We start from the raw sequence: 24921 nt of genomic DNA on the forward strand, positions 1-24921 counted from the left end.
GACTCACGACCCTTTGAGAGAAGTAATTTCTCCTCATCTCTGTTTTAAATCTGCTACCCCTTATCCTAAAACTATGACCTCTCCTTCTCGATTGCCCTAGAAGAGGAAACATCCTCTCTATGTATATTTTGTCAATCCCCGTAATCATCTTATATACCTCAATTAGATCTACTCTCATTCTTTTAAACTCTAGAGAGTAAAGACTTAAACTGCTCAATCTCTCTTCATAAGACAAACCCCTCATCCCGGGAATGAATCTAGTGAACCTCCTCTGAACTGCCTCCAATACAACTATATCCCTCCTCAAGTAAGGGGACCAAAACTGTACGCAATACTCTAGGCGTGGTCTCACTAATGCCTTGTACAGTTGCAGCAACACTTCCCTACTTTTATAGTCTATTCCTTTAGCAATAAATGCCAAAATTCCATTTGCCTTTCTTATCATCTGCTGTACCTGCATACTGGCTTTCTGCAATTCATGCACGAGGACATCTCATCTGGCCCTTGGGATTTATCCACCTTTAAGCCTGCTAATACAGCTGACACTTCTTCCTTTTCAATGCTAATTTGATCAAGTATATCACAATCTCCCTCCCTGATCACTACGCCTACATCGTCCCTCTCTATAGTGAACACAGATGAAAAGTAATCGTTCAAAACCTCACCTCTGTCCTCTGGCTCCACACACACATTGCCTCTTAGATCCCTAATGGGCCCCACTTTTTCCCTGGTTATCCTCTTGCCCCCAACATACTTATAAAATGCCTTGGGATTTTCCTTTATCTACTCTGCCAGTGATCTTTCATGCCCCCTCTTTGCTCTCCTAATTACTTTTTTAAGTACTCCCCTACATTTTCTATACTCCTCTCGGGCCTCCACTGTTTTCAGCACTCTGAATCTGCCATACGCCTCCTTTTTTTTCCTTATGCAGTCTTCTATATTCCTTGACATCCAGGGTTCCCTGGACTTATTGGTCCTACTCTTCACCTTTACAGGAACATTCTGGACCTGAATCCTCGCAATTTCCTTTCTAAATGACTCCCACTGGTCTGATGTAGACTTTCCTATAAGAAGCTGCTCCCAGTTCACTTTGGCCAGATCCTGTTTTATCATATTGAAATCTGCCTTCCCCCAATTCAGTACTCTTATTTCCGGTCCCTCTATGTCCTTTTCCATTAACAATCTTAAATCTTGCAGAGTTATGGTCACTATCCCCAAAATGTTCCCCCCCTGCCATTTCTACCACTTGTCCGACTTCATTCCCTAGGATTAAGTCCAGTACAGCTCCTCCTCTTGTAGGACTCTCTACGTACTGGCTTAGAAAGCTGTCCTGAATGCACTTGAAGAATTCCGCCCCCTTTAAGCTTTTTGCTCTAATACTATCCCCTCTAACATATGGGAAGTTACCCTATTATTTTTACACCTCGCTGAGATTTGCCAAATACCTGCTCCTCTATCACTGCCTGACTGTTTGGAGGCCTGTAGTACACTCCCAGCCAAGTGATAGCCCCCTTTTTGTTTTTAAGTTCTACCCATATGGCCTCATTAGAGGAACCTTCTAAGATATCATCCCTCCTTACTGCAGTACTTGACTCTTTAATCAACTGTGCAGTGCCATCTCCTCTTTTACCCCCTCTCCTATCATGTCTGAAGATTCTACACCCTGGGATATTAAGCTGCCAGTCCTGCCCTTCCCTCAACCATGTCTCAGTGATAGCAATAATATCATATTCCCATGTGTTAATCAAAGCCCTCAATTCATCTGCCTTACTAGTAAGACTTATTGCATTAAAATAGATACAATCCAGCGTTGCATTATTTGCTTGAGCCTTAACAGGTTGATATTTACTCTGCCCTCCAGACTGACTTAGATTCTCATTTATATTTGATTGTACAACACCCCCTACTGTGCTTCCACTCTGTATCCCATCCCCCTGCCAAATTAGTTTAAACCCCCCCCCCAACAGCACTAGCAAACCTCCCAGCAAGGATGTTGGTCCCGTTCCAGTTCAGGTGCAACCCGTCCACCATATAGGGCCCAGTGGTCCAGGAAACTAAAGCCCTCCCTCCTGCACATCCCCTCAACCATGCATTCATCTGCTCTAACCTCCTATTAATATACTCACTAGCCCGCGACACCAGAAGAAACCCAGAAATTACAACCCTTGAGTTCTTACTTTTAATCTGCGTCCCAGCTCCCTAAATTCTTTTTGCAGGACCTCATCCCTCTTTCTACTTATGTCATTGGTATCAACATGGACCACGACCTCCAGCTGTGCACCCTCACCGTCCAGAATACTTTGTAGCCACTCAGTGATGCCCAAGACCCTTGCACGAGGGAGGCAACATACCATCCTGGAATCACATCTGTGACCACAGAAACGCCTATCTGTTCCTCTAACCATAGAATCCTCTACCACTATTGCCCTCTTGTCCCTTTTTCTCCATCCCAGCACAGCTGGGTCAGCCATGACATTCCGGTCATGACTCTCGGTGCATTCTCCAGAGGAACCCTCTCTCTCATCGGTACTCAGAACTGAATATCGTATAGTAAGTGGGATGTCCTCTGGGGACTCCTGCACTACCTGCCCTGACTTCTTTGTCCATCCGGCAGCCACCCAGTCAACCCCCCGACTGTGCTCGCCTAGGCACTGACTCGAACCTGTTGGACAAGGACAAGGGCTGAGGCTCTTGCAACACTACCTCCTGGATCCCTCGACCTGCCTCACTTCTAGTCACACCCTCCTGTCCCTGACCACTGGCCGAATTCAAGGTAGTTAATCTAAGGGGTGTGACTGTCTCCTGAAACACAGCGTCCAGGTAACTCTCCCCCTCCATGATGTGTCGCAGTGTCCGAAGCTCATACTCCAGCTCATCAACTCTGAGCCAGAGTTCCTCGAACAGCCAACACTTGCTACAGATGTGGTCACTAGGAACCACAATGGGGTCCACCAGCATCATGCAGGTGCAACAAATCGCCTGGCCCTGCATCTCTATTTTATTTAATTAGATTTTAATTTGTTTTTTGAATTTCTGACTGGTCTTTAGTTTTTTAATCCGCTTTAGTTTTTAGTTTAAATACTAATAAATCAATCAAGTTTTACTCTATATTTGATTTCAATTAAATTTAATATAAAAGCTTACCTGAATACAGACCCTGGCAGCTCTCTGTTTCCCTGCTCTCACTGTTGAATGTGACGTCACTCTAATGTCACTTTCCAATTTTTCCCCGGCTCTGCTCCTGCCGCTCCTGCTGTGCTCCTCTCTCTCTGTCTCCGACCGGCTTGGCGCGCTTTTTGAACCTTTGCTGCTCTGTCTCTCTCTCTCCAACAGGCTTGGTGCACTTTTTGAACCTCCTCTCTCTCTCTCTCTCTCTCCGACTGGCTTGGCGCGCTTTTTGAACCGCCGCTCCTCTCTCTCTCTCCCCGACTGGCTTGGGGCGCTTTTTGAACCTCCGCTCCTCTCTCTCGCTCTCCGACTGCCTTGGCATCCTTTTTGAACCTCTGCCCCTATCTCTCTCTCTCTCCGACTGGCTTGGCGTGCTTTTTGAACCACTGCCCCTCTCTCTCTCTCTCTCCGACTGGCTTGGCGTGCTTTTTGAACCTCCGCTCCTCTCTGCATGAGATACGTGTAAGGGAGGCTCGCGATGCCCTTATACATTCTCGTTTTCTTTGATCCTTACTGCCAGTTGCACCTTGACCAATATTGCACCTTGACCAATAAAGATCTACCTTTATGCAGCCATAAAGGCTGAAGGCTTATTGAACATTCGCGGAGAAGAGGTCTGATGAAGGTCCAGAGTTGACCCCTCGCAGTATGTTCCAATGCCTCCAGCCTCTTCATACGGCTGGGGGAAGAGAAAGGGAGGGAGTCTATGCCTAATAGAAATAGTACCAGACCATCTTGAAACAATGGTGACCCAGCAGTTGTTTCTCCAATACACAGAAGTGGTCAAACCAGTTTTAGTCACATGACTAGCTGGCTGGAGTTTTTGAATTTGAACGGGTGGCACAGTGGCGCAGTGGTTAGCACCGCAGCCTCACAGCTCCAGCGACCCGGGTTCAATTCTGGGTACTGTCTGTGTGGAGTTTGCAAGTTCTCCCTGCGTCTGCGTGGGTTTTCTCCGGGTGCTCCGGTTTCCTCCCACATGCCAAAGACTTGCAGGTTGATAGGTAAATTGGCCATTATAAATTGCCCCTAGTATAGGTAGGTGGTAGGGAAATATAGGGACAGGTGGGGATGCGGTAGGAGTATGGAATTAGTGTAGGATTAGTATAAATGGGTGGTTGATGGTCAGCACAGACTCGGCGGGCCGAAGGGTCTGTTTCAGTGTTGTATCACTAAAAAACTAAAAAAAAAGGATTTGAACTCAGAACGGCATGTACACATGGACTGAGAACATCTCCTCTCCCCTTCTGCCTGCTCCATCTCTTCCCACGGAACTGAATCTTGTGAAAACAAGTGAAACTCAGAGGGAAAGGTTTCCTACTTGAATAAGGTTTTAAGAAGACTACTGGGCCCCAATGAAACGCAAGACCATATCTTCAATTAAGGACTACAGCGAGCTTGAGAAACAGATATTGCCTCAAACTGTTCTACTTAGCTTTTCTTCTGCTCTTTTCTGTCCCTATCTGCATGTTTATCTCGCATGTGCATGCTAATGTGGGCGTGTCATATATCCGTAGGCGTGAATCGTATTAGAGTTTAAGTTTAAGGTTTAATAAATTTCATCTTTCTGCTTTAAACCAAAGAAAATCTGTTTGTGCTCATTTCTTTGCCTTATAATTGGCAACAGTGAACAAGGATTCACAAAAAGGGGATCTCAAAACACAGTGAGTTTAAAATTAAACCCTGTTACAATAAGACCAGGTAAAGACACCCAAAGACCCCTAGACACATTTCTCACCTGGTCATAACATTATGTTCATAATAGAGCCTTCCCTTTGCATGTAAAAGACACAGTCACCCAGGATAACCCGTTTATTCTGTATGCACTTCTACGTGGTGCTCCCCCTGCGCAGTCAGCTGAGGTAGAGGCTGGCTGCTGACCTTGCTGCCCCGTGGCTAGGGTTGACCTTGGCGTCGTCCTCTGGATGCCTTAGGCCTGGAGGGCCACGGCATGCTGAAGGCCTCCTGCACAGAACCAGTACCACCCTCTGTCAGCAGGAATGAAGGAGCATCTGACAACACTGGCAAAGGGACAGAGGAGCAGCAGGCCAAACCAGCAGCACCCTGAGAGGAGACCCCAGCTGTAGAAGGCAACTACTCTTCCTGCCTAGCAAGGCAGACCTCTGCCTCTCTGCTGACCTGAGAATGCAAAGGACCTGGTGGTGACTCCAGGACCTCTGTCCCCCTCTTGCATTGCCACTGCTGCCTTGTGTTCATGGTCAAGATGAGGCTGTGCAGGTCTCCATGAATGTCCATGAATGAAGAGCAGATACAGAGTGCTCTGCTGGATGTGGCTCTACATGAGAGCCGCCAATCTCTCAATGGAGGATGCCACTCGTGTACCGGTCAGAAACAATGTTGAGCCCAAGGTCCAGATGGACTCCTCCATCGTCCGCGCTTGGGCACGCATTGCCTCTGACATCTTTCCAGATGTTGCCAGATGTCGCGCTGCAGCTGCAGCATTTCCCGTGATGCTGCAGATACCAGAGGCACATCATGAGCCTGGGCTCAGCATGGGTCCGCATTTCCACAGTCCTCTGACTGTCAGAGGCCTGGGCTGTCACAGCCTCCGTCAGCTGCTCGGGCATCTGTGTGCTGTGCTCACCATGTTGCGTGCCCAGATCTAAACTTGAACGCAAATCCACTGAGGTGCGAGTATCTGCACTGGTGGAGGATGCAGGAGTATGAAGTGCCCTCTGAGGCTCCTTCCTCCTACCTCCCGTTCAGAGGTGGCAAGCTCCCCTGCAGATTCAGAGGCTGTCTGACGTGGCACTGCTTGACCTGTAAATGAGAGAACAAAGATATGTAAGGGTCAAGGCCCTGCCCTCCTGCCATAGCACAGACCCCTATGAATGCAAACCCCTGTGGGCACTGGATGCCTGATGAGCAGCATGGCTCCATCGGTGCAGATGCAGCCTTCTGCCCCATGGCGATCTTACTCACTGTCTTGGGAAGGTGCCCCTGAGCCTCTCCGTCCGTGATGCTCTGGCCATCCTGTGGTCCAGCCAGCTCCATGGCCTTCTCTTCCATTGGTGTTACGATGTGCAGAATGGGAGCCCACTGCTGTTCTTGGCCCGCGCTCTCTGACTGTGCACTATCTTCTCCTACAGATAGAAGGAAGGGAGCTGTTGGTCCTCCAGCGACATCAATCTCAACACAAAGGCTTCTGGCAGTCCAGCCACTACTGTTGGGGGCACACAGATGCCTCCTGCATGTGTCCCCTTTCCAGGGACCTTGAGAGATTGCACTGTGGCAAGGGGCCTCTTTTGAGGGCCACCTCACCAGCTTGCATTCCCAGACCCTTTGCTCATGTCTGGGGGCAGTTGATCCTTCTCCTCCGAAAGCACCATCCTACTTTGCCAGCTGAAAGGCCGAACAAGATGAAGGCATTAAGATGTACTCACTTTTGCAGCCCGGATGAGGGCATTGAGCCATTTGCGGCACTGCATCCATGTGTGTGGTGTGACCCCATGGCTGCTGACCTCCTCTGCGATCTTGAGCTGGACTGCTTGGTTTGGCTCCCAGGTCTTCTCCTCCTGAACCTCGGGAACATATGCCCCTGCCCTCCCTTGCAACCTGTAAAAGCACCTGCAGGGAAGCACATTGGAGAAGTGTGGGTCCGCCCAGGGTTTCCTCTTAGCCATCCCTTCAGTTTCTGCAAACACCGCCTCCTCTCCCAGGCCTTTACAGTGCAGAACTCATGAAGGGCTGGCAGCCCTTGAACAATCGTGGCGGCACATGCAGAGATGTCACCTGGCATCCATGCCTCCAAGCCCAACACTGACCACACAATTGGTCCGGTGTCAAGGCTCATTAGACTTAATTGGCCGGCCGCCGCTGAATCGCGTGCGGCCGGCCGCTCCTGCCTCCGACATGCCTCATGCCAGGTTCCGGTCCTGACGGCAGGACTGGCATCTCAAAAATAAAATTTGGCCCCAAATCTCTGTGCTTTAAATTGATGTTTGGTCTTCATTGAAAATACTGGAGATTTCACTACAAGAGTTGTGCCATATCACAGCAAATGTTTTCTGCTCTTTCAAAGGTACTTTGCCAAGGAGATAAGACAACATCGTGAAAGAGGTCAACACTTATTATCTCTATATCACCAACCTCCCTCCCATGAGGCTGTGGTTCATCAGCCCTATTGATTGGTCGGGTGGCAGAATGTTCCACGTTTTGGAAGCCCTGATTTACTCTGTCCCCCAACTTCTTTAAAGCGGAACAGACTTTTCAGCCTCTATCAGGTTTGAAAGGCTTAGTGACTCCTACTGGCTGCAGCGCCCTGGAGTAGACCACAAGCTCCACTGTAGATTGCAGAAGGGCAACCCCAATGATAGCACCCCGCACATGGTGGAAGTGGACATCTCCATCCTCACTGCCAGAGTGAAGAAGGTACCTGGCAAGATTGACAATACCTCACACATTTGTCGGGCCTCCAGTATCTTCCTTTTCAAGGCTGGATCCCAGAGCTCCACACCTCTGTCCTACTGAACAGAACTTGGAGAGGATGGCATCCTCTGGCGCGTATTCTCCTTTGCTGCCCCTGCCACCACTATCTGCTTTGGTTCATGTGCTATGAGACTCACAGGGTGCAGGATCATCTACCTCACTAACAAGGCTACTTGATGCGGCAGTCACTGCACTGGTGCCTGCAATGGATGCAACGTTAGACAGTGCATCCTCAGGAGGGATTAGTTCCTCTGAGGAGCCTTCTTCCTTTGTCGGCAATGGTTTGTGTTCTTAATGCAAAGGATCTGGAGGAAAGAAGGGTGTAGAGTGAGTAATGGTAATAAAAAGAAATGTAAATTAGCATGTAAAACACTTGACTATGGTTGAAGTGAGGTGTTAAGTCAGCTGAAGGTGCAGTTGGTTTTGCGAAATGAAGGGGTTTAAGGTTAAATCAGTCACTTTGCTTGGTTGAGCTGCTAACCTCACCATCACCAATGTTTGCCTGAATTACATAGGTCATCTCTACCACTTCCACCTCAGCCGGGGTCACTCCCAAATATTGGCATGGTCTTTCCATGGTCCTGGCTCTCCCTACTATTTTGTACTCTCTTCTCCTGCAAAAAAGATAGGACAGCGTTATCGGTGGCGAGCCAGGTTGTGTGCTTCTTCGGGATGTAGTGCATTGGTTAAATGGAAAATCAGGAAGACATTATGGGAGTGGGGATGTCAAGCATTTGCAATAAGTAGTTAAAGTGTAAATTGAGACGGTTTGCCAACAGGAAGGGAAGGTTGAGAAACTTGGAGGTGGCAAGATGAGAATGGCATTAGTAGCAGCAGTGAAAGGAGGAATTGGGAGGTAAGCATTTTTTAGGTGTGAGGGTGATAGATGGAACAGTGTGGACTTTGTGATTGGTGGCGAGGAAAGTGAGACAGGAATGCGGATATGAATGGCGTAGGAGGGCCAAGAGGGAATGAAAGTAGATGCATTGCAAGGGATCAGTAAAGAAGAAGTTGTACTGACCTTTCCTGAGGTAATTGAGTTGCTTTGAACACTGGATCCAGGTCCTCAGCATCAGATTCCTGCTGCTGACTTTCTCTGCCACCCATGCCTTCTTAGCGGTGGCACCAGGTTTAATTTACCACTTGATAGGAATAACACATCTCTTCTGGCCCTCGCCTCAGCTGGCATCACCTCCAATGTGGTAACAGAGAATCTGCGGGCCCCACACCTCTCTTAGCACTGAACTTTCGACCAGTGATTTATACTTACTCAGATTTGAGTCCTGGCTGAATGCAGCATCCCTTGAAGGTGGAGCACTGACGGTCTGGGCTGGATTTCTGGGTCCCAAAACAGTCACTCTTTGGGATTTTTCACGGAGGCACCTCCTTAATTGGCATGCAGATAGGTTCCCTGTTTAATTAAAGGCAGTGGGTGGGCTCTCGAAGCTGGAGGGCCAATCAGAGGCCTTCCTGCTTGAGAGGAGCATGCTGTAGTAGAGGGTAAGTAACAGAGGAAGCTTTAACATAGAGGCGTCCTCTCACCAACTTTTTGAAACTTTAAGTAAAAAATGGTTCCTACAGCCAGGCTATCACTGTGGCAGGTTGGGGGGCCTGCCTGGAGCATTGGCCACCCTCCTCCAACCCCCACCCCAGCCTGCTGCTGGGTGCCCACCTCCAGGCAGTTAAACAGCCCTCCACTGGTTCAGGAAACTGGAGGCCAACTGAAAAATCCCAGTTGGCCTCCTTTAATTGCAGTTAACAAGACTCTTAATGAGCTTAACTGGCTACCCACCTCATGGGTTGGGTAGCCCTGCCAGCCGGGAACAGGATCAGGAAACCGGCATGCCGGCCAGGGCTGGTATTTTCGGGCCCTGTCCACCTCTGTACCCGTCCCCGGTGGGTCCCGAAAATCCTGCTCTTTAAGTCGCGGCTGGGATTGCTGCTGGAAATTGCGTAATTTGGGCAGGACACCCACCGATGCATTAACTATCCAGGGAGCCTTACGGAAATATGGCTTTCTCATTAAAATTGGCCAGGCCTCCACATCTCCCAAACTTATGGGCCCATCGACCACTTCTATTATCACAAGCTCCATTCCCATCCCCCACTTAAAAATCAGGGCCCTGATTAACCTGATAAAAGCAAGTAAACACTTAACAGAAATTGTCTGCGCAAATAGATTTAACATATAGAAACCTTGCAGAATATTTGACAAAAAATCTTCCAAAATGTTATTTGCCATTTAATTGTTTTGGTAACCAGTAAGGTAATGTTCTTTTCTTTCTTTCTTTTGGGCCTCCTTATCTCGAGAGACAATGGATACGCGCCTGGAGGTGGTCAGTGGTTTGTGAAGCAGCGCCTGGAGTGGCTATAAAGGCCAATTCTGGAGTGACAGGCTCTTCCACAGGTGCTGCAGAGAAATTTGTTTGTTGGGGCTGTTGCACAGTAAGGTAATGTACTCCGTCTTCAACAACAAAGCTGATCACATTTATGCAATCAATTGAACATAAGTCCTCAACACATACATCACCACCTCTACACTATAGAATAATATCTTGTACCCATTTTGCAACTTGTTTTTGATCACAATACTGGATTCAATGAATCAAAAATGTGTAAGTTTTGTTTATCCAGTAATTTGGATTCTAACAAAACTGGTCTGATCAACAAGCTGTGACTGCATTTTGACAAACTAAATGAGTCAATCTAGATATGCCATATTGGTTCTGCTGTAATTAACTTCAGGAACGATTCAGATACCCCACTCACCCGCGATAATTAAATGCTGAATATGCCTGGATTTAACAAGTGTCCCTTGTGTTTAAATGGTGCAAATGCAGGAAGTATACTGGAAGATGCATTTACCTCACCCCTAGTGATAAATTATATTAGGTGGTTGTTCAAAATGTAACACATAATTGGAATTCACAATATGTAGACTAATGAGTTATGTTTGAACTTTCACTCCTTCAATTTTGCTTGAGATATTTCAATGCATTATTAATCATAATACAAATGACCATAAAGTAGGGGCAGTACCTCAACAAGGAACTTTGTTTTTAATCTAGGCCTTTAAACTACACTTACAAAACAAAATACTTTTCGTCTATACAACTGTAAAGATGTATTTTCCTGTATGGGGAGCACATTTGTGCATTTGCATCAATGTGTTGTACCACCAAATGTATTGGCAGTGGATGCATGACCTCAATATTTACCATGAAATGTAATAGATATTTTCAGTAATAGCATATCATGTAGAAAATAAAACATTGTTATAAATGTGGAATATACTCACCAGTAAGTTTAAAAAGTGACCCTGGTGAGCAAGGTTAAAGAACACTATAATGACAAGTATAATATGTAGCTATGTCTCATGAAGGATTACTTCATTGCAATGCTGAGGGAGTGGTGTACTGTCAGAGATGTCAACTGTCAGATGAAAGGTTAAACCAAGGATCCATCTGTCAGTTGGACATAGAAGCTCCCATGGCATTATTTGTAGAAGAGCAGGGGAATACTCCCAGTTTCCAGGCCAACATTTATCCCTCAACCAACTTAACTAAAACAGATTATCTGGTCACTTGTTTTATTAGTTTGTGGGACCTAGCTGTGAGCAAGTTGGCTGCCGTGTTACCCTACATTACAAGAGTAAATATACTTCAAAAGTGCTTAATTAGCTGTGAAGCACTTTGAGACATTCTGGGGACATGAAAGGCGAGTTCTTTCTTTGCAAAAAATACTTGTTGATATAACATAATAGGATTTACCCTGTGGTTGTGAACTCCTCCTCTTCTTGAATGTCATGGGTAGGCAGGTAAAGGTGAAGTGTTTCTCGGACATTTACTTCAGTCTGCTGAAATTCTGAATCATGAATCACAGATGAAGCAGCAATTTCACAGGGTGTTTCCACCACAACTTCTTTCCTTGAAAGATGGTCTTCAGCATCATGGTTAGTACTTATATTATCTTCTCCTATTAAAATTGAACCAAAATATAAATTTTGATCTACACTCACAGAACTATAGATTCTTCCTTCATGTAAGAAAATAAGAGGTTAAAGGATTATATTAGACATCAAAGCAGGAGTTGTGCTGTAAACCACTGGTGATCAAACAAGAGGTATCTAATTCATTAATTCTACCTATTCAGTCATACTAAATGAAAGTCTGATTTCTACTTTTGAATTTTCAGGACTACCCCACTCAAATTTCAAGAGGTAAGGGTAGTGAATCCTAGAATATGTTTCTTCAGTTGGTGAAAAGAATCAAGCAATTTCCAAATGGTCATCAGAGGAAAGGAGTATTCAGCTTGTCCTCACTTTTCACCCCACCAGCCTCCATATCCAAAGGATCATCCTCTGCCATTTCCGCCACCTCCAGCGTGATGCCACTACCAGTCGCATCTTCCCCTCCCTTCCCCTGTCAGCATTCCGAAGGGATTGTTCCCTCCGCGACACCCTGGTCCACTCCTCCATTACCCCCACCACCTCGTCCCCGTCCCATGGCACCTTCCCCTGCAATCACAGGAGGTGTAATACCTGCCCATTTACCTCCTCTCTCCTCACTATCCCAGGCCCCAAACACTCCTTTTAGGTGAAGCAGCGATTTACTTGTACTTCTTTCAATGTAGTATACTGTATTCGCTGCTCACAGTGTGGTCTCCTCTGCATTGGGGAGACCAAGCGCAGACTGGGTGACCGCTTTGCGGAACATCTCCGCTCAGTCCGCAAGCAGGACCCTGAGCTTCTGGTTGCTTGCCATTTCAACACTCCCCCCTGCTCTCATGCTCACATCTCTGTCCTGGGATTGCTGCAGTGTTCCAGTGAATATCAATGCAAGCTCGAGGAACAGCATCTCATCTACCGATTAGGTACACTACAGCCTGCCGGACTGAACATTGAGTTCAATAATTTCAGAGCATGACAGCCCCCCCATTTTACTTTCATTTTTAGTTATTTTTTTCTTTCTTTTTTTTAACATTCTTTTTTACATTTTTTACAATCTTTTTTTTTTGCATTTTTTTTCATTTCATCTTAGTTTGTTCAGTTTGCTTACCCACTGTTTTTTTTCAGGTTTGCACTTGCTGCTGTTCAATATTCAGTGTATTAACAGCTAATCTGTACTAATGCTTTGTCTTTCAACACATCATTAACATATTGTTTGCCTTTGCTCTGTGACCTTTTGATCAGCTATGTGGCCTGGTCCAATCTAGACCTCCTTTGCTATCTCTTGCCCCACCCCCACCTCACTTGCTTATAACCTGTGACTTTTCTAATATTTGTCAGTTCCGATGAAGGGTCACTGACCTGAAACGTTAACTCTGCTTCTCTTTCCACAGATGCTGCCAGACCTGCTGAGTGGTTCCAGCATTTCTTGTTTTTATTTCAGATTTCCAGCATCCGCAGTATTTTGTTTTCATTCAGCTCCTTGAGCCTGTTCAAGCATTCAATCAGATTATGGCTGATAGTACTGCATCTCCATTTAGTGCCTTTGATCCATATATCTCAATATCCTTACCTAATAATAATCTGTTGATCTCAGTCTTGAAAATTTCAATTGACCCAGCATTTTGGAGAAGAGAATTTCACATTTTCACTATCTTTTGTGTGTAAAATTGTTTCCTGATTTAAATCCTGAATGGAGTGCTAATGTGAAGATTATACCCCTTATTCTAGAATTCCCCACCAGAGGAAACAGCTTCTCTGAATCTCTCTATCCAATTCCTTTATAATTTGAAACGCTCAAATTAAAACCCCTCAACATTCTAAACTCAAGAGAACATAACCCAAGTTGATGCAACCGGACCTCATAATTTAACCCTTTAAGCCTTGGTAACATTCTAGTAAGCATATGCAGTAGCCCCTCCAAGGCATATATATCTTCCCTAAGGTTTGGTGCTCAGAACCAAACACAATACTCCAGATGTGTCATTTTTCCCAACCTGTTAGAAGTTTATTTCCAATTTTCTCCTTCCCTGAAGGCACATCTTGAAATGCTGGTGGGGCAGGTACGCCAGCCCTCTGGTATCTTGCTCAAGTGCCCAGTCTTCATATGTGACACTAGATAATGAACGTCAATAGGAAATCAAACAATGAGAAGTATCACAAGTGAGCCTGATTCAGTCTTCACCCAATGTCACTTGTCCACTTTCCAGCTGGCGTCACTGGATAGACAAGGCTGAAGCATTTGCAATCATCTTAAGCCAGAAGTGCCAAATGAATGATCCATCTCAGCCTTTTACTAACCTCCCCACCATCACAGAAAACAGTCTTCAGTCAATTTGATTCACTCCAAGTAATATCAATAAATGGCTGAGCGCATTGGACACAGTAAAAGGTACTGAAAACCTGTGCTCTAGAACTAGCCAAGCCTCTAGACAAGCCATTCCAGTATAGCTACAACATTGGCATCTATCCAACAAAGTGAAAAATTGTCCAGGTATGGCCTATCCATAAAGCAAAACAAATCCAATTTGGCCAGTTACTGCCCCATCAGCCTATTCTCAATCACCAGAAAAGTGATGGAAGGGATTGTGGACAATGATATCATACTGAACTTACTCACCAATAACCTGCCCACCAATGATCAGCTGGATGTCGCCAAGACCACTTAGCTCCAAACCTCATTACAGACTTGGTCCAAGTATGGACAAAAGAGCTGAATTTCAGAGGTGAAATGATACGACTGCCCTTGACATCAAGGTAGCATTTGAATGAACGTGGCATCAAGGAACATTAGTAAAACTGAAGTCCATTGAAATCAAAGGGAAAATTTTCCACTGGTTCACAAAGAAAGATGGTTTTGATTGTTGGAGGCCAATCATCTCAGCCCCAGGGCATAGCTGCTGGAATTCCTCAGAGCAATGTTCTAGGCCCAACCATCTTCATCAATGACCTAGCCTCCATTATAAGATCAAAAGTGTGGACATTTTCTGATGATTGCAGTGTTCAGTTCTACTTTAAACACCTCAGATAATGAAGCCGTTCTTGCCCGCATGCAGTAATACCTGGACAACGTTCAGGCTTGGACTGGTAAGTGACAGGTAATATTCATGCCGTACGATGACAATCTCCAACAAGAGAGACACTAACCACATCTCATTGACATTCAAAGGCTATACCATTTTCAAATCCTCCATTATCAACAGCTTATCATTGACCAGAAACTTAACTGGACCAGGAACATAAATACTGGCTGGGTATTCTGTGGCAAATGGCTCACCTCCTAACTTCCAAAAGGCTTTCCATCATCCACAAAGCTAAAGTCGGGAGTGTATTGGAATACTCTTCACTTGCCTATATGAATGCATCTCCAATAACACTCAAGAAGTCGACAACATCCAGGACAAAGCAGCCCACTTGATTGGCACCCTATCCACTACCTTAAACATTCACTCTCTCTACTACCAGCATTCTGTGGCTGCAGTATGTACTATTTACAAGGTGCACTGCAGTAACTTGCCCTGGCTTTTTCAACAGCACCTCCCAAACCCACAACTTCTGTCACCCGAAGGAACAGGACAGCACCTACAACTTCCACTCCAAGTCATACACACCATCCTGACTTAGAAATCTAGGCCATTTCTTCATTGTCGCTGGGTGAAAATCCTGGAACTCCTAAACAAAACTGTGGGAGTACCTTCACCACACAGACTGCAGTGGTTCAAGAAGGTGGCTTACTGCCACCTTCTCACGGACAATTCGGTATGGGCAATAAATATTGGCTTTGCTAGTGACTCCCACATCCAGTGACTGAATAGAAAAAAAGGTACAGAAATTGCGGCTAATTTCCCCTCCAACTGATCTACTCCAGATTATTTTTGTATTAATTTGTTGTGGCTTCTGTAATTTTGTTTTGAGTCAGTTGTATGATGCCAGGAATCCAGAATAATTTTAGGGTGGGGGTTACCAAAGACACTCACTGATGGGGAGGGTGAATACTTCTCTGAGCAGAACGTCAGAAAGAACTTCAATTGGATTGTTATCGCACATGTGTGGAACAAATTCTGTACTTCATAACCATGAGCTAATCCATGTGTCTCGTGCTATCTCAGCAACATATATTGTATAAAATGTAATTTATATCCTGAAGTCAAGCAATTTATTATTCAGATTCATCTGATTAAAAACACCTTTAAATGTGGTTAAATTAAAGGAAGTAGATAGAACTAATGAATAGATTGTCTGTAATTTGATTAAAAAATGACATAAAACTATCGCTGGACAGCAATTTTTTGGTCTTTAACAGCTTTATTTTTGGGCAGATTTGGAATACTTGATCAGTGAATGTGTTTTCAAGTAGGTGTCTGAGGATTTGTACACTTTTAATTATGTCCCTATATTGGAAATCCTGTAATTACTCTTTGTATATGTTGAAATACTGGAAGAATGGTCTCTCTAGTGCAATCAGTGCACTATCTATAGCACTAGTACTGTTTAAGATATTAGCTAAAAACCTAGGAAAAAATACAATTCTGAACTGACTGAAATGGAATTGCTTGCATGATATGACAGGAATAAATGCTTCTCCACAACTTATTTATCTGAGACATTTTAAAATATTCTTACAAAAGAAAAAAAACTGTGGATGCTGGAAATCTGAAATAAAAAAGCAAAATACTGCAGATGCTGAAAATCTAAAATAAAAGTTCTGATGAAAGGTCACAGACCTAAAACGTTGACTGTTTCTCTCTCCACAGATGCTGCCAGACCTGCTGAGCATTTCCAGCATTTTGTTTTTATTTAAAATATTCTTTATTTTACTTACTAAAATATCCCATTTTATTTTCTGTAATACCATAAATACTCAAATGCTTATTTCTGTTACACTAGTAAACTGTGAAAGCATCTTCATAGTCATCCAATTAACAGGTAATGGGAAATGTTATCTTTTTAAAACATTTCTCTTTGGAACGCTTCTTATATTTCTTTCTTCTCCCTTCTCAATAAGCTCAATCCTTGCTAGGTATAATTCTCTGGATACTGTTACCCTCACATGGCTATTATTCAAATGTGAGCACTGAGTGTGCATCAACAATTATTAGGTCACAGGGGTTTCACAGTACAGGTTGATCCTGCCCTGACCGCCTGATGTCCATATGCACATATTTCCAGCAAGACGGCAATCCTAAGTGAAATCCTTGTGTTTCCGCTCCCTAAAATGGGGTACTGGAGACAATTGCTGTGCCCCAATGTTGCCAGAGATCAGCCAACTCATTACAGCGTGGAGATCAAACCCAGGACTTTCTTGGTCTGTATGGCTCAAGTAGTCACTGTGTAAATCCACCAAGTTATCGGGAGAACTTAGGGTGATTTTAATACTCAAGAATGAGGGATGCGAAGTATTTCCACTGCTTAGACTGAGCATCAGCATCAAGTACTCCAAAATCAATTATATTAAAGCATTTATATAAAATCCAACTTCAACTTTTTGAGGATAATAATTACGATACTGGACTAAAATATGATTTTCATTTTGTAAAGTAATACTGCAAAGGCTGGAGTGTTCTGTACACTCAAAATAAAAAGCAATGATAAAATTTAGCAGTAGAAAAGTAAATCATGACATTTTAAATTTGAAAATGTTGACCAGAAGGATTTGGTTGTTTTACAGGATATTGCAAAAGTAGAAGTTGGTGCAGAAATTATTTTTTGAATGTAACTCAGTTCAGGTTTTCATAACAAAAAATAAGTTGCTTAAATCCACTGCTATGAGAATATTTTATCATTAATAACATTCTCATATGTTTTTGTTACAAAATTTGAGCCCAGCTTGTGTGAAATACAATCTAATCACACTTATAGCTAGTATAAATGGTCAGGGATGGGGAAAGTGTTTAATATGAAATGTCAACATGAATGATTGTGAAGACAGAAATAAAGTATAATAGGAAGTGACTATAAGGCAGCAATTTATTTGAGCGAGATCACTTGACCTACTCCTTGAGAATGAAGCTCAGGCAACTTTTAATTGTCACATCACCATGAGATTTTAGGATAAATTTACGGATCCTTTGCTCTAAGTGGGAAGCTGTGATTAAAAGGAGCATACGTTACAGAAATGGCACTACCGTGCTGTAGGCTTACCGTATCTCTGAACCACATTCCCCTCAAGCACCGGTCAAGCTGGGAATCAGAGATTAGGGGTTTCACAGTACTAGCTGATCCTGCCCTGACCTGATGTCCACATGCATATATTTCCAGCAAGATAGCAATTGTGAGTGTAATCCTTGATTGACTCAAGTTAGTATTTGGTAACATACTGTACTGTTTTATACTTTCGTCTGTTCCCTCTATTGGCAGCAAATGTTCAAGCAGCCCCTGACATACGAACATATGGTCGAGCCTGCTCCATCATTCAATAAGATCATGGCTGATCAGACTGTAACCCCGACTCCACATTCCCACCTACCCCTGATAACCTTTCATCCCCTTGCTTATCAAGAATCCATCTCCCTTTGCCTTAAAAATATTAAAGGACTCTGCTTCCACTGCCTTTTGAGGAAGAGGGTTCCAAAGACTCACGACCCTCTGAGAGAAATAAATTCTCCTCATCTCTGTCTTAAATGGGCGACCCCTTATTTTTAAATATTGACCCTAGTTCTAGATTCTCCCACAAGGGGAAATATCCTTCTCACATCCACCCTGTCAAGACCCCGCAGGATCTTATATGTTTCACTCAAGTTGCCTCTTATCTCCTAAACTCCAGCAGATACAAGCCTAGTGTGTCCAACCTTTCCTCATAAGACAACCCACCCATTCCAGGTATTAGTCTAGTAAACCTTCTCTGAACTTCTTTCAACATATTTACATCCTTGTTGGCACACGCAGTGTCTTTGTTGCATTTTGATATTCATGCAACAGGATGAACAATAATGATGTAATTGCAAGGTCTTTATCAAGACATAGTATGAAGTTTTTCAACAGGATATTTTATCTGTGGTGTAAGCTCTATAAAAAACAAAAGGATACCTGGAATGATCAGTCTTTTAATCACAGATTTTAAAAAAGCTGTACAGTATAAAGTTTGAGGTTTTTTTTCAACTTAACTTCCATGCTGTTGTTGTGCCAACATTAGCAACAGATGCTAAGCACCAATAAGCTCCTTGTTATTGGTAAGTGATGATATTCACTTTAAAGCATCAATAATTAATAAACACTGGGGATTTACCCTGATTTTTGTTATTTCTCTCTCTCCGATCCACAGGCTGGATAATAATGGTCTGACTGATTCTTGTACCAAGGATCTCGTCTCCACTCTCAGTACAAATCAATCACTGACAGTTCTATTCCTGGGTTGCAATACTGCAAATGCAACTGAGAAATACGTTGCAGTTGATTACTGGGAAATCCTATGGTTAGTATACATGTTCAGGACCATTGAAAGAAATATGATTTGTTTTCACTCACCTTTTAAATTTAGACACAAATTAATTCACTTCGACAAATTTTTGAATGATTATACATACTCATAACATTCTGCTCATCAATAATCTGCTGAATAATTGTTTCTAGTTCATCGTCTAAACTTTGACTATCGAGTCCCCTGATTTGTGATTCATTCTTTATGAACGTAGGGTTACGGCATGAAGATGGTCTGCTGTTTGTTCGCTCCAGAAGGCCACATTTTGTTCCATATGCTGCATTTGGAAGTTGGGTAAGGAAGAGAAAGAAACCAAGAGAAGAAAAACTGTATTAAATGTTTATCATCAAGGTAAAGCATCAGACTGCCCTATAATCTAAATACTGATTGACGGAATCCATCTGCTGACTATTAGAGTGCCAAGTTTTTGGACTTCACCCCCCTAACTCATACGAACGTATGAATAGGAGAAGGAGTAGGCCACTCAGACCTTTGGGCATGCTCCGCCATTTAATAAGTTCATGGCTGAACTGATTACTCCACATTTCTGCCTACTCCCAATAACCTTCCACCCCCTTGCTTATCAAGAATCTATCTATTCAAAGACAGCCTTTTGAGGAAGAGACTCATGTGCATCATTAGAAAAAATAATTTATATTTTGTAATATAATTGTATGTGAGATATTCTGGACATTGATTTTCATGCACTGAGCTCTGGAATTTTGTGGCAGGCAGTTTCACTGGCCTATCATATCCATAAAAAGGGCTTAAGTCTAGATTGGGCTTGAACCTTTCTGAGCAGGAACTTGCTATCAGAGCCACTGGGTAGGGAATTCAGCATTTAGTTTAATATCTTCTTCTTAGGCAGTCCCTTGGAATTGAGGATGACTTGCTTCCACTCAGTTTTGATGGGTTCTGAGATGGCCGATAGGTCCAATGTGTGATCTGCAGACTTTGCCCCATGAGGGGCAGGCAGTGCTTTAAGGGTCATGTAGATGAGTAGTTTGGAGGTTTGTGCGCTCACTTTGACGCATCAACTTCTCCTCTGCATGTTCCCAACAAAGTCCCTCGAGGTGTATGATGCCTTCCTGAATCAGCTTTCCCCATCTAAGACAGTCACAAGCCAATGAGTCTCCATGAGTCGATGGGGATGTTTGATCTCTTCAGGGATGCTCTGAGGACATCTCTAAAACGTTTCTGCTGTCCTCCTGGGTGTCTCCTTCCATGAACAAATTCTGAGTAGAACAGCTGCTTCGGGAGTCTGCTGTCAGGCATGTGAACAACATGGTCCATCCAGCAGTCGAATCTCTCTACATGTCATCCAATCTCTCTACACCTCTATCCCCCACCAGGACAGTTTGAGGGCTCTCCGCTTCTTCCTTGAACAGAAGCCCAACCAGTCCCCATCCACCACCACCCTCCTCCACCTGGCTGAACTTGTTCCCACATTGAACAACTTCTCCTTCAACTCCACTCACTTCCTTCAAGTACAAGGTGTTGCTATGGGTACCCGCATGGGTCCTAGTTATGCCTGTCTTATTGTGGGATATGTCCAACATTCCTTGTTCCAGTCCTACTCAGGCCCCCTCCCCCAACTCTTTTTCCGGTACATGATGACTGTATCGGTGCTGTTTCCTGCTCCCGCCCCGAACTGGAAGACTTTATCAACTTTGCTTCCAATTTCCACCCTTCTCTCACCTTTACATGGTCCATCTCCGACACTTCCCTTCCTCGACTTCTCTATCTCCATCTCTGGGCATAGGCTGTCTACTAATATCCATTATAAGCCCACCGACTCCCACAGCTACCTCAACTACAGTTCCTCACACCCTGCCTCCTGTAAGGACTCCATTCCATTCTCCCAGTTTCTCCGTCTCCGATGCATCTGCTCTGATGATGCTACCTTCCATGACAGCGCTTCTGATATGCCTTCCTTTTTCCTCAACTGAGGATTCCCCACAACTGTGGTTGACAGGGCCCTCAACCCTGTCCGGACCATTTCCCGCACCTCTACCCTCAACCCTTCCCCTCCCTCCCAGAACCGCGACAGGGTTCCCCTTGTCCTCACTTTCCACTCCAACAGCCTGCATATCCAAAGGATCATCCTCCGCCATTTCTGCCACCTCCAGCGTGATGCCGCTACCAAATGCATCTTCCCCTCCCTTCCCTGTCAGCATTCCGAAGGGATCTTTCCCTCCGCGACACCCTGGTCCACTCCTCCATTACCCCCACCACCTCGTCCCCTTCCCATGGCACCTTCCCCTGCAATCGCAGGAGGTGTAATACCTGCCCATTTACCTCCTCTCTCCTCACTATCCCAGGCCCCAAACACTCCTTTTAGGTGAAGCAGCGATTTACTTGTACTTGTTTCAATGTAGTATACTGTATTCGCTGCTCACAATGTGGTCTCCTCTGCATTGGGGAGACCAAACGCAGACTGGGTAACTGCTTTGCGGAACACCTCCGCTCAGTCCGCAAGCAGGACCCCGAGCTTCTGGTTGCTTGCCAGTTCAACACTCCCCCCTGCTCTCATGCTCACATCTCTGTCCTGGGCTTGCTGCAGTGTTCCAGTGAACATCAATGCAAGCTCGAGGAACAGCATCTCATTTACCAATTAGGCACACTACAGCCTGCCGGACTGAACATTGAGTTCAGTAATTTCAGAGCATGACGGGCCCCCCATTTTACTTTTATTTTTAGTTATTTTTTTCTTTTTCCTTTTTTAAATGTTTTTTTTTGTGTTTGTTTTATTTTATTTCATCTTAGTTTGTTCAGTTTGCTTACCCACTGTTTTTTTTTCATGTTTGTACTTGCGGCTGTTCAATCTTCAGTCCGTTAACACCCTATCTGTACTAATGCTTTGTCTTTCAAAACACCATTAACATATTGTTTGCCTTTGCTCCACGACCTTCTGGTCAGCTATTCTGTGACCTTGTCCTATCTACGCCTTCTCCTTTGTTATCTCTTGCCCCACCTCCGCTTTCCTTGCTTATAACCTTTTACATTTCTAATATTTGCCAGTTCTGAAGAAGGGTCACTGACCTGAAACATTAACTCTGCTTCTCTCTCCACAGATGCTGCCAGACCTGCTGAGTATTTCCAGCATTTCTTGTTTTTATTCCATCCAGCAGAGCTGGTTTTGGGTGATTAGCACCATGATGCTTGGGAAAGGACACTGCTGTTGGACTGGCCTTCTTAGAGAACTTGCAAAGGCACCTCTGATGGTACTTCTCCAGTGCTTTGAGGTGCCTGCTGTAGATTGTCCAAGTCTCAGAAGTATATGGGAGTGCAGGGATCACTACTGCCTAGTAAACCATGATCCTAGTCTCAGGTTTGAGATCCTGATCCTCAAACACTCTCTTCCTCAGTCAGCTGAAGGCTGAGGTTGCACATTGGAGGCCATGATGAACTTCATCGTCTCTGTCTGCCTTCGCTGAGAGGAGGTTCCCACGATATGGAAAATGGTCTACAATTTCCAGGATCTCGTCATTGATCTTGATTGACAGGGGGAAGGTGTTGTGCTGTGGTAGCTGGTTGGAAGAGGACTTTCATTTTCCGAGTGTTTAGTGAAAGACCCATTTTCTCATATGTTTCGGAGAAGGAGTCGACAATGATGTTTGTTCTGTTAGTGTATTTGTTAGTATGTTAAATATAATAATTTTAATCTATGTTTATGCTAATATGTATGTCATCACAGGAAGTGATGAAATATCATGTGATTCAGTTCTTTTGCACAGTTAGTTAGCACATGTAAGCTGAAGCAACAAGAAGTCTCCATTAAAGTTTGCAATCAAACCTTTATGCCGCCCTTCAGCTTCGTTTGTATTAGTCTAGAAAGAGATAATACAACAACCTGGAGCTCAGTTTCAGAGTGAGCACATACGCAAGCATCATCTGCATACTGAAGCTTGACGACTGAGGTTGGAGTGATTTTAGTTTTGGACTGAAGGCGTATGTTGAACAGTTTCCTGTCTGTTCTGTAGATTATCTCCATGCCTGCAAGCAGTTTGCTGGAGATGAGGTGTAGCACTGCAGTGAGGAAAATGGAGAAGAGGGTTGGAGCAATGCCACAGTTTTGTTAGACCCTGGTCTTGACTGAGATAGGGTCTTTGGTGGTTCCGTTGGTGAGGATCACGGCTTGTATCTCATTGTGCAGTAGACGGAGGAAGTTGACTTCTGAAGGCAGCCAAATTTGAGCAGGATGCTCCATAATCCTTTGCAGTCGACAGAGTCAAAGGCTTTTGTGAGGTTGAAAAAGGCCATGCACAGCAGGTGGCATTGTACCCTGCATTTTTCTTGGATTTATCATGCAGTGAAGATCATGCCTGTGATGCCTCTCAATGCCGCACTACGACTCCGGAAAGAGATCTTCAGCCACTGGGAGGAAGCGATTGAGGAGGATCCTTGCAACAATCTTCTTTGTGGCAGACACCAGGGAGATTCCTCTGTAGTTGCTGCAATTGGTCTTGTCTCGCTTCTTGAATACAATCACAATCACAGTGTCCCTGAAGTCCCCCGGCAAGCATTCCTCTTCCCAGATGAGGGATATGAGATTTTGCAGTCATGTCAGGAGTGTATCTCTGTCAAGTTTGAGGATTTCAGCAGGGATTCTGTCTGCTCCAGATACCTTGTTGTCTTCAGCTGTTGAATGGCTTTTTCAACCTTGCTCTGGACTGGGGTAGAACCGAGACTGAGGCAGACAGGGTGTTGAGGGATGGAGTAGAGGACACTCAAGTCGAAGACAGAGTGTCAGTTAAGGAGGTCTTTGAAATGCTCCCTCCTGCAAGTATTAACTGCCTCCCTGTCCTTGAAGAGTTCTCTTTCATGCTTGGCTCTCAGCAGGGTGGGCCCTTGAGTGCTTGGGCCATAGGTTGCCTTAACAGTGCCGAGGAAACCGCGCATGTCTTTGGTGTCCGCAAATTGCTGGATCTCTTGCGCTATTTCTAACTACCATTTATTTTTAATGTCCTGGCTTTTATGCTGCACCGCTGCCTTCAGGAGCCTGTAGGATTGCTGCTTTATCTTGGATGTGTGGTGAAGTTTCCAGTCTGTGAAGGCTTTGCACTTACGCTCGATTATATCCTGTATTTCTTGGTTGTTCTCATCAAACCAGTCACAATGCTTACTGGTGGAGAAGGTAAGGACCTTTTTGCAGGTGCTTATTATGGTGGCCTTTAGGGTCGAGCAGGCACTAATGGCACATAGTGGCTCCTGGTGGTTGCAGGTTGAGAGAGGTTGGCAGTAAGGTATTAACTGAGAAGGGTCACTTTAGCGGGATCTTTGAGGCCTTGAATGTTAATTTTCTTGCAGCATTACTTTTGTTGCTTCCGCTGATTAGGGCTAGGCTGATGGAGATGGTAGATCGAATGACATGGTAGTTGGTCCAGCAGTTGTCGGTACCTGTCACAGCGTGGGTGATGTGGACATCTCTGTGGTCCCTCACTTGAACGAAGACATAGTCGAGTAGATGCCAGTGATTGGAACGCAGGTGTGGCCATGAGGTCTTGTGTTAGTCTCGCTGGTGTTATTTATAATGAGGTCACGCTCAAGGCATTTCATCAGCAGAAGGACTTTGTTGGAGTTTGCTTTCCCTACTCCTTCCTAGCCAATCACCCATTTCCAGAGATTCACTTCCTTCCCAACTCTGGTGTTGACGTCTGTGAGGAAGATTAGTTTGTCGAATGCTGTGATTAGGGATTGTTCAAGGTTGGTGTAGAAGCCCTACTTGGCCTTGTCTGTTTCCTCAAGAGTGGGAGCTTACGTGTAGAAGCCCTCCTTGGCCTTGTCTGTTTCCTCAAGAGTGGGAGCATACGCATTAATGACAGTGGCATGCCAATTTCTTTTTAGGGTGAGCCGAGCAGTCATACAAAGAACAAAGAAAATTACAGCACAGGAACAGGCCCTTCGGCCCTCCAAGCCTGCGCCGATCCAGATCCTCTAT

The 24921-nt window shown here is 44.6% G+C and overlaps 1 protein-coding gene across 3 annotated transcripts in view; it reads right to left on the reverse strand.

Moving 5' to 3' along the window:
* Positions 1-24921, reverse strand: part of LOC137347431 (uncharacterized) — a 76677-nt gene that overhangs the window by 11337 nt on the left and 40419 nt on the right. For all 3 annotated transcript variants that reach the window (XR_010968960.1, XR_010968961.1, XM_068011874.1), the window contains exons 4-5: positions 19087-19257; positions 11388-11592 (exon numbers count right to left, since the gene is read on the reverse strand). Coding sequence is in view for 1 of the 3 variants with exons in the window: in XM_068011874.1 (XP_067867975.1) it covers positions 11388-11592; positions 19087-19257 (376 nt within the window). In the remaining 2 variants the exon portion in view is untranslated. The remainder of the gene's footprint in view (positions 1-11387; positions 11593-19086; positions 19258-24921) is intronic.

The sequence above is a fragment of the Heterodontus francisci genome, chromosome 32, assembly GCF_036365525.1.
Source record: "Heterodontus francisci isolate sHetFra1 chromosome 32, sHetFra1.hap1, whole genome shotgun sequence".
Lineage (NCBI taxonomy): Eukaryota > Metazoa > Chordata > Chondrichthyes > Heterodontiformes > Heterodontidae > Heterodontus > Heterodontus francisci.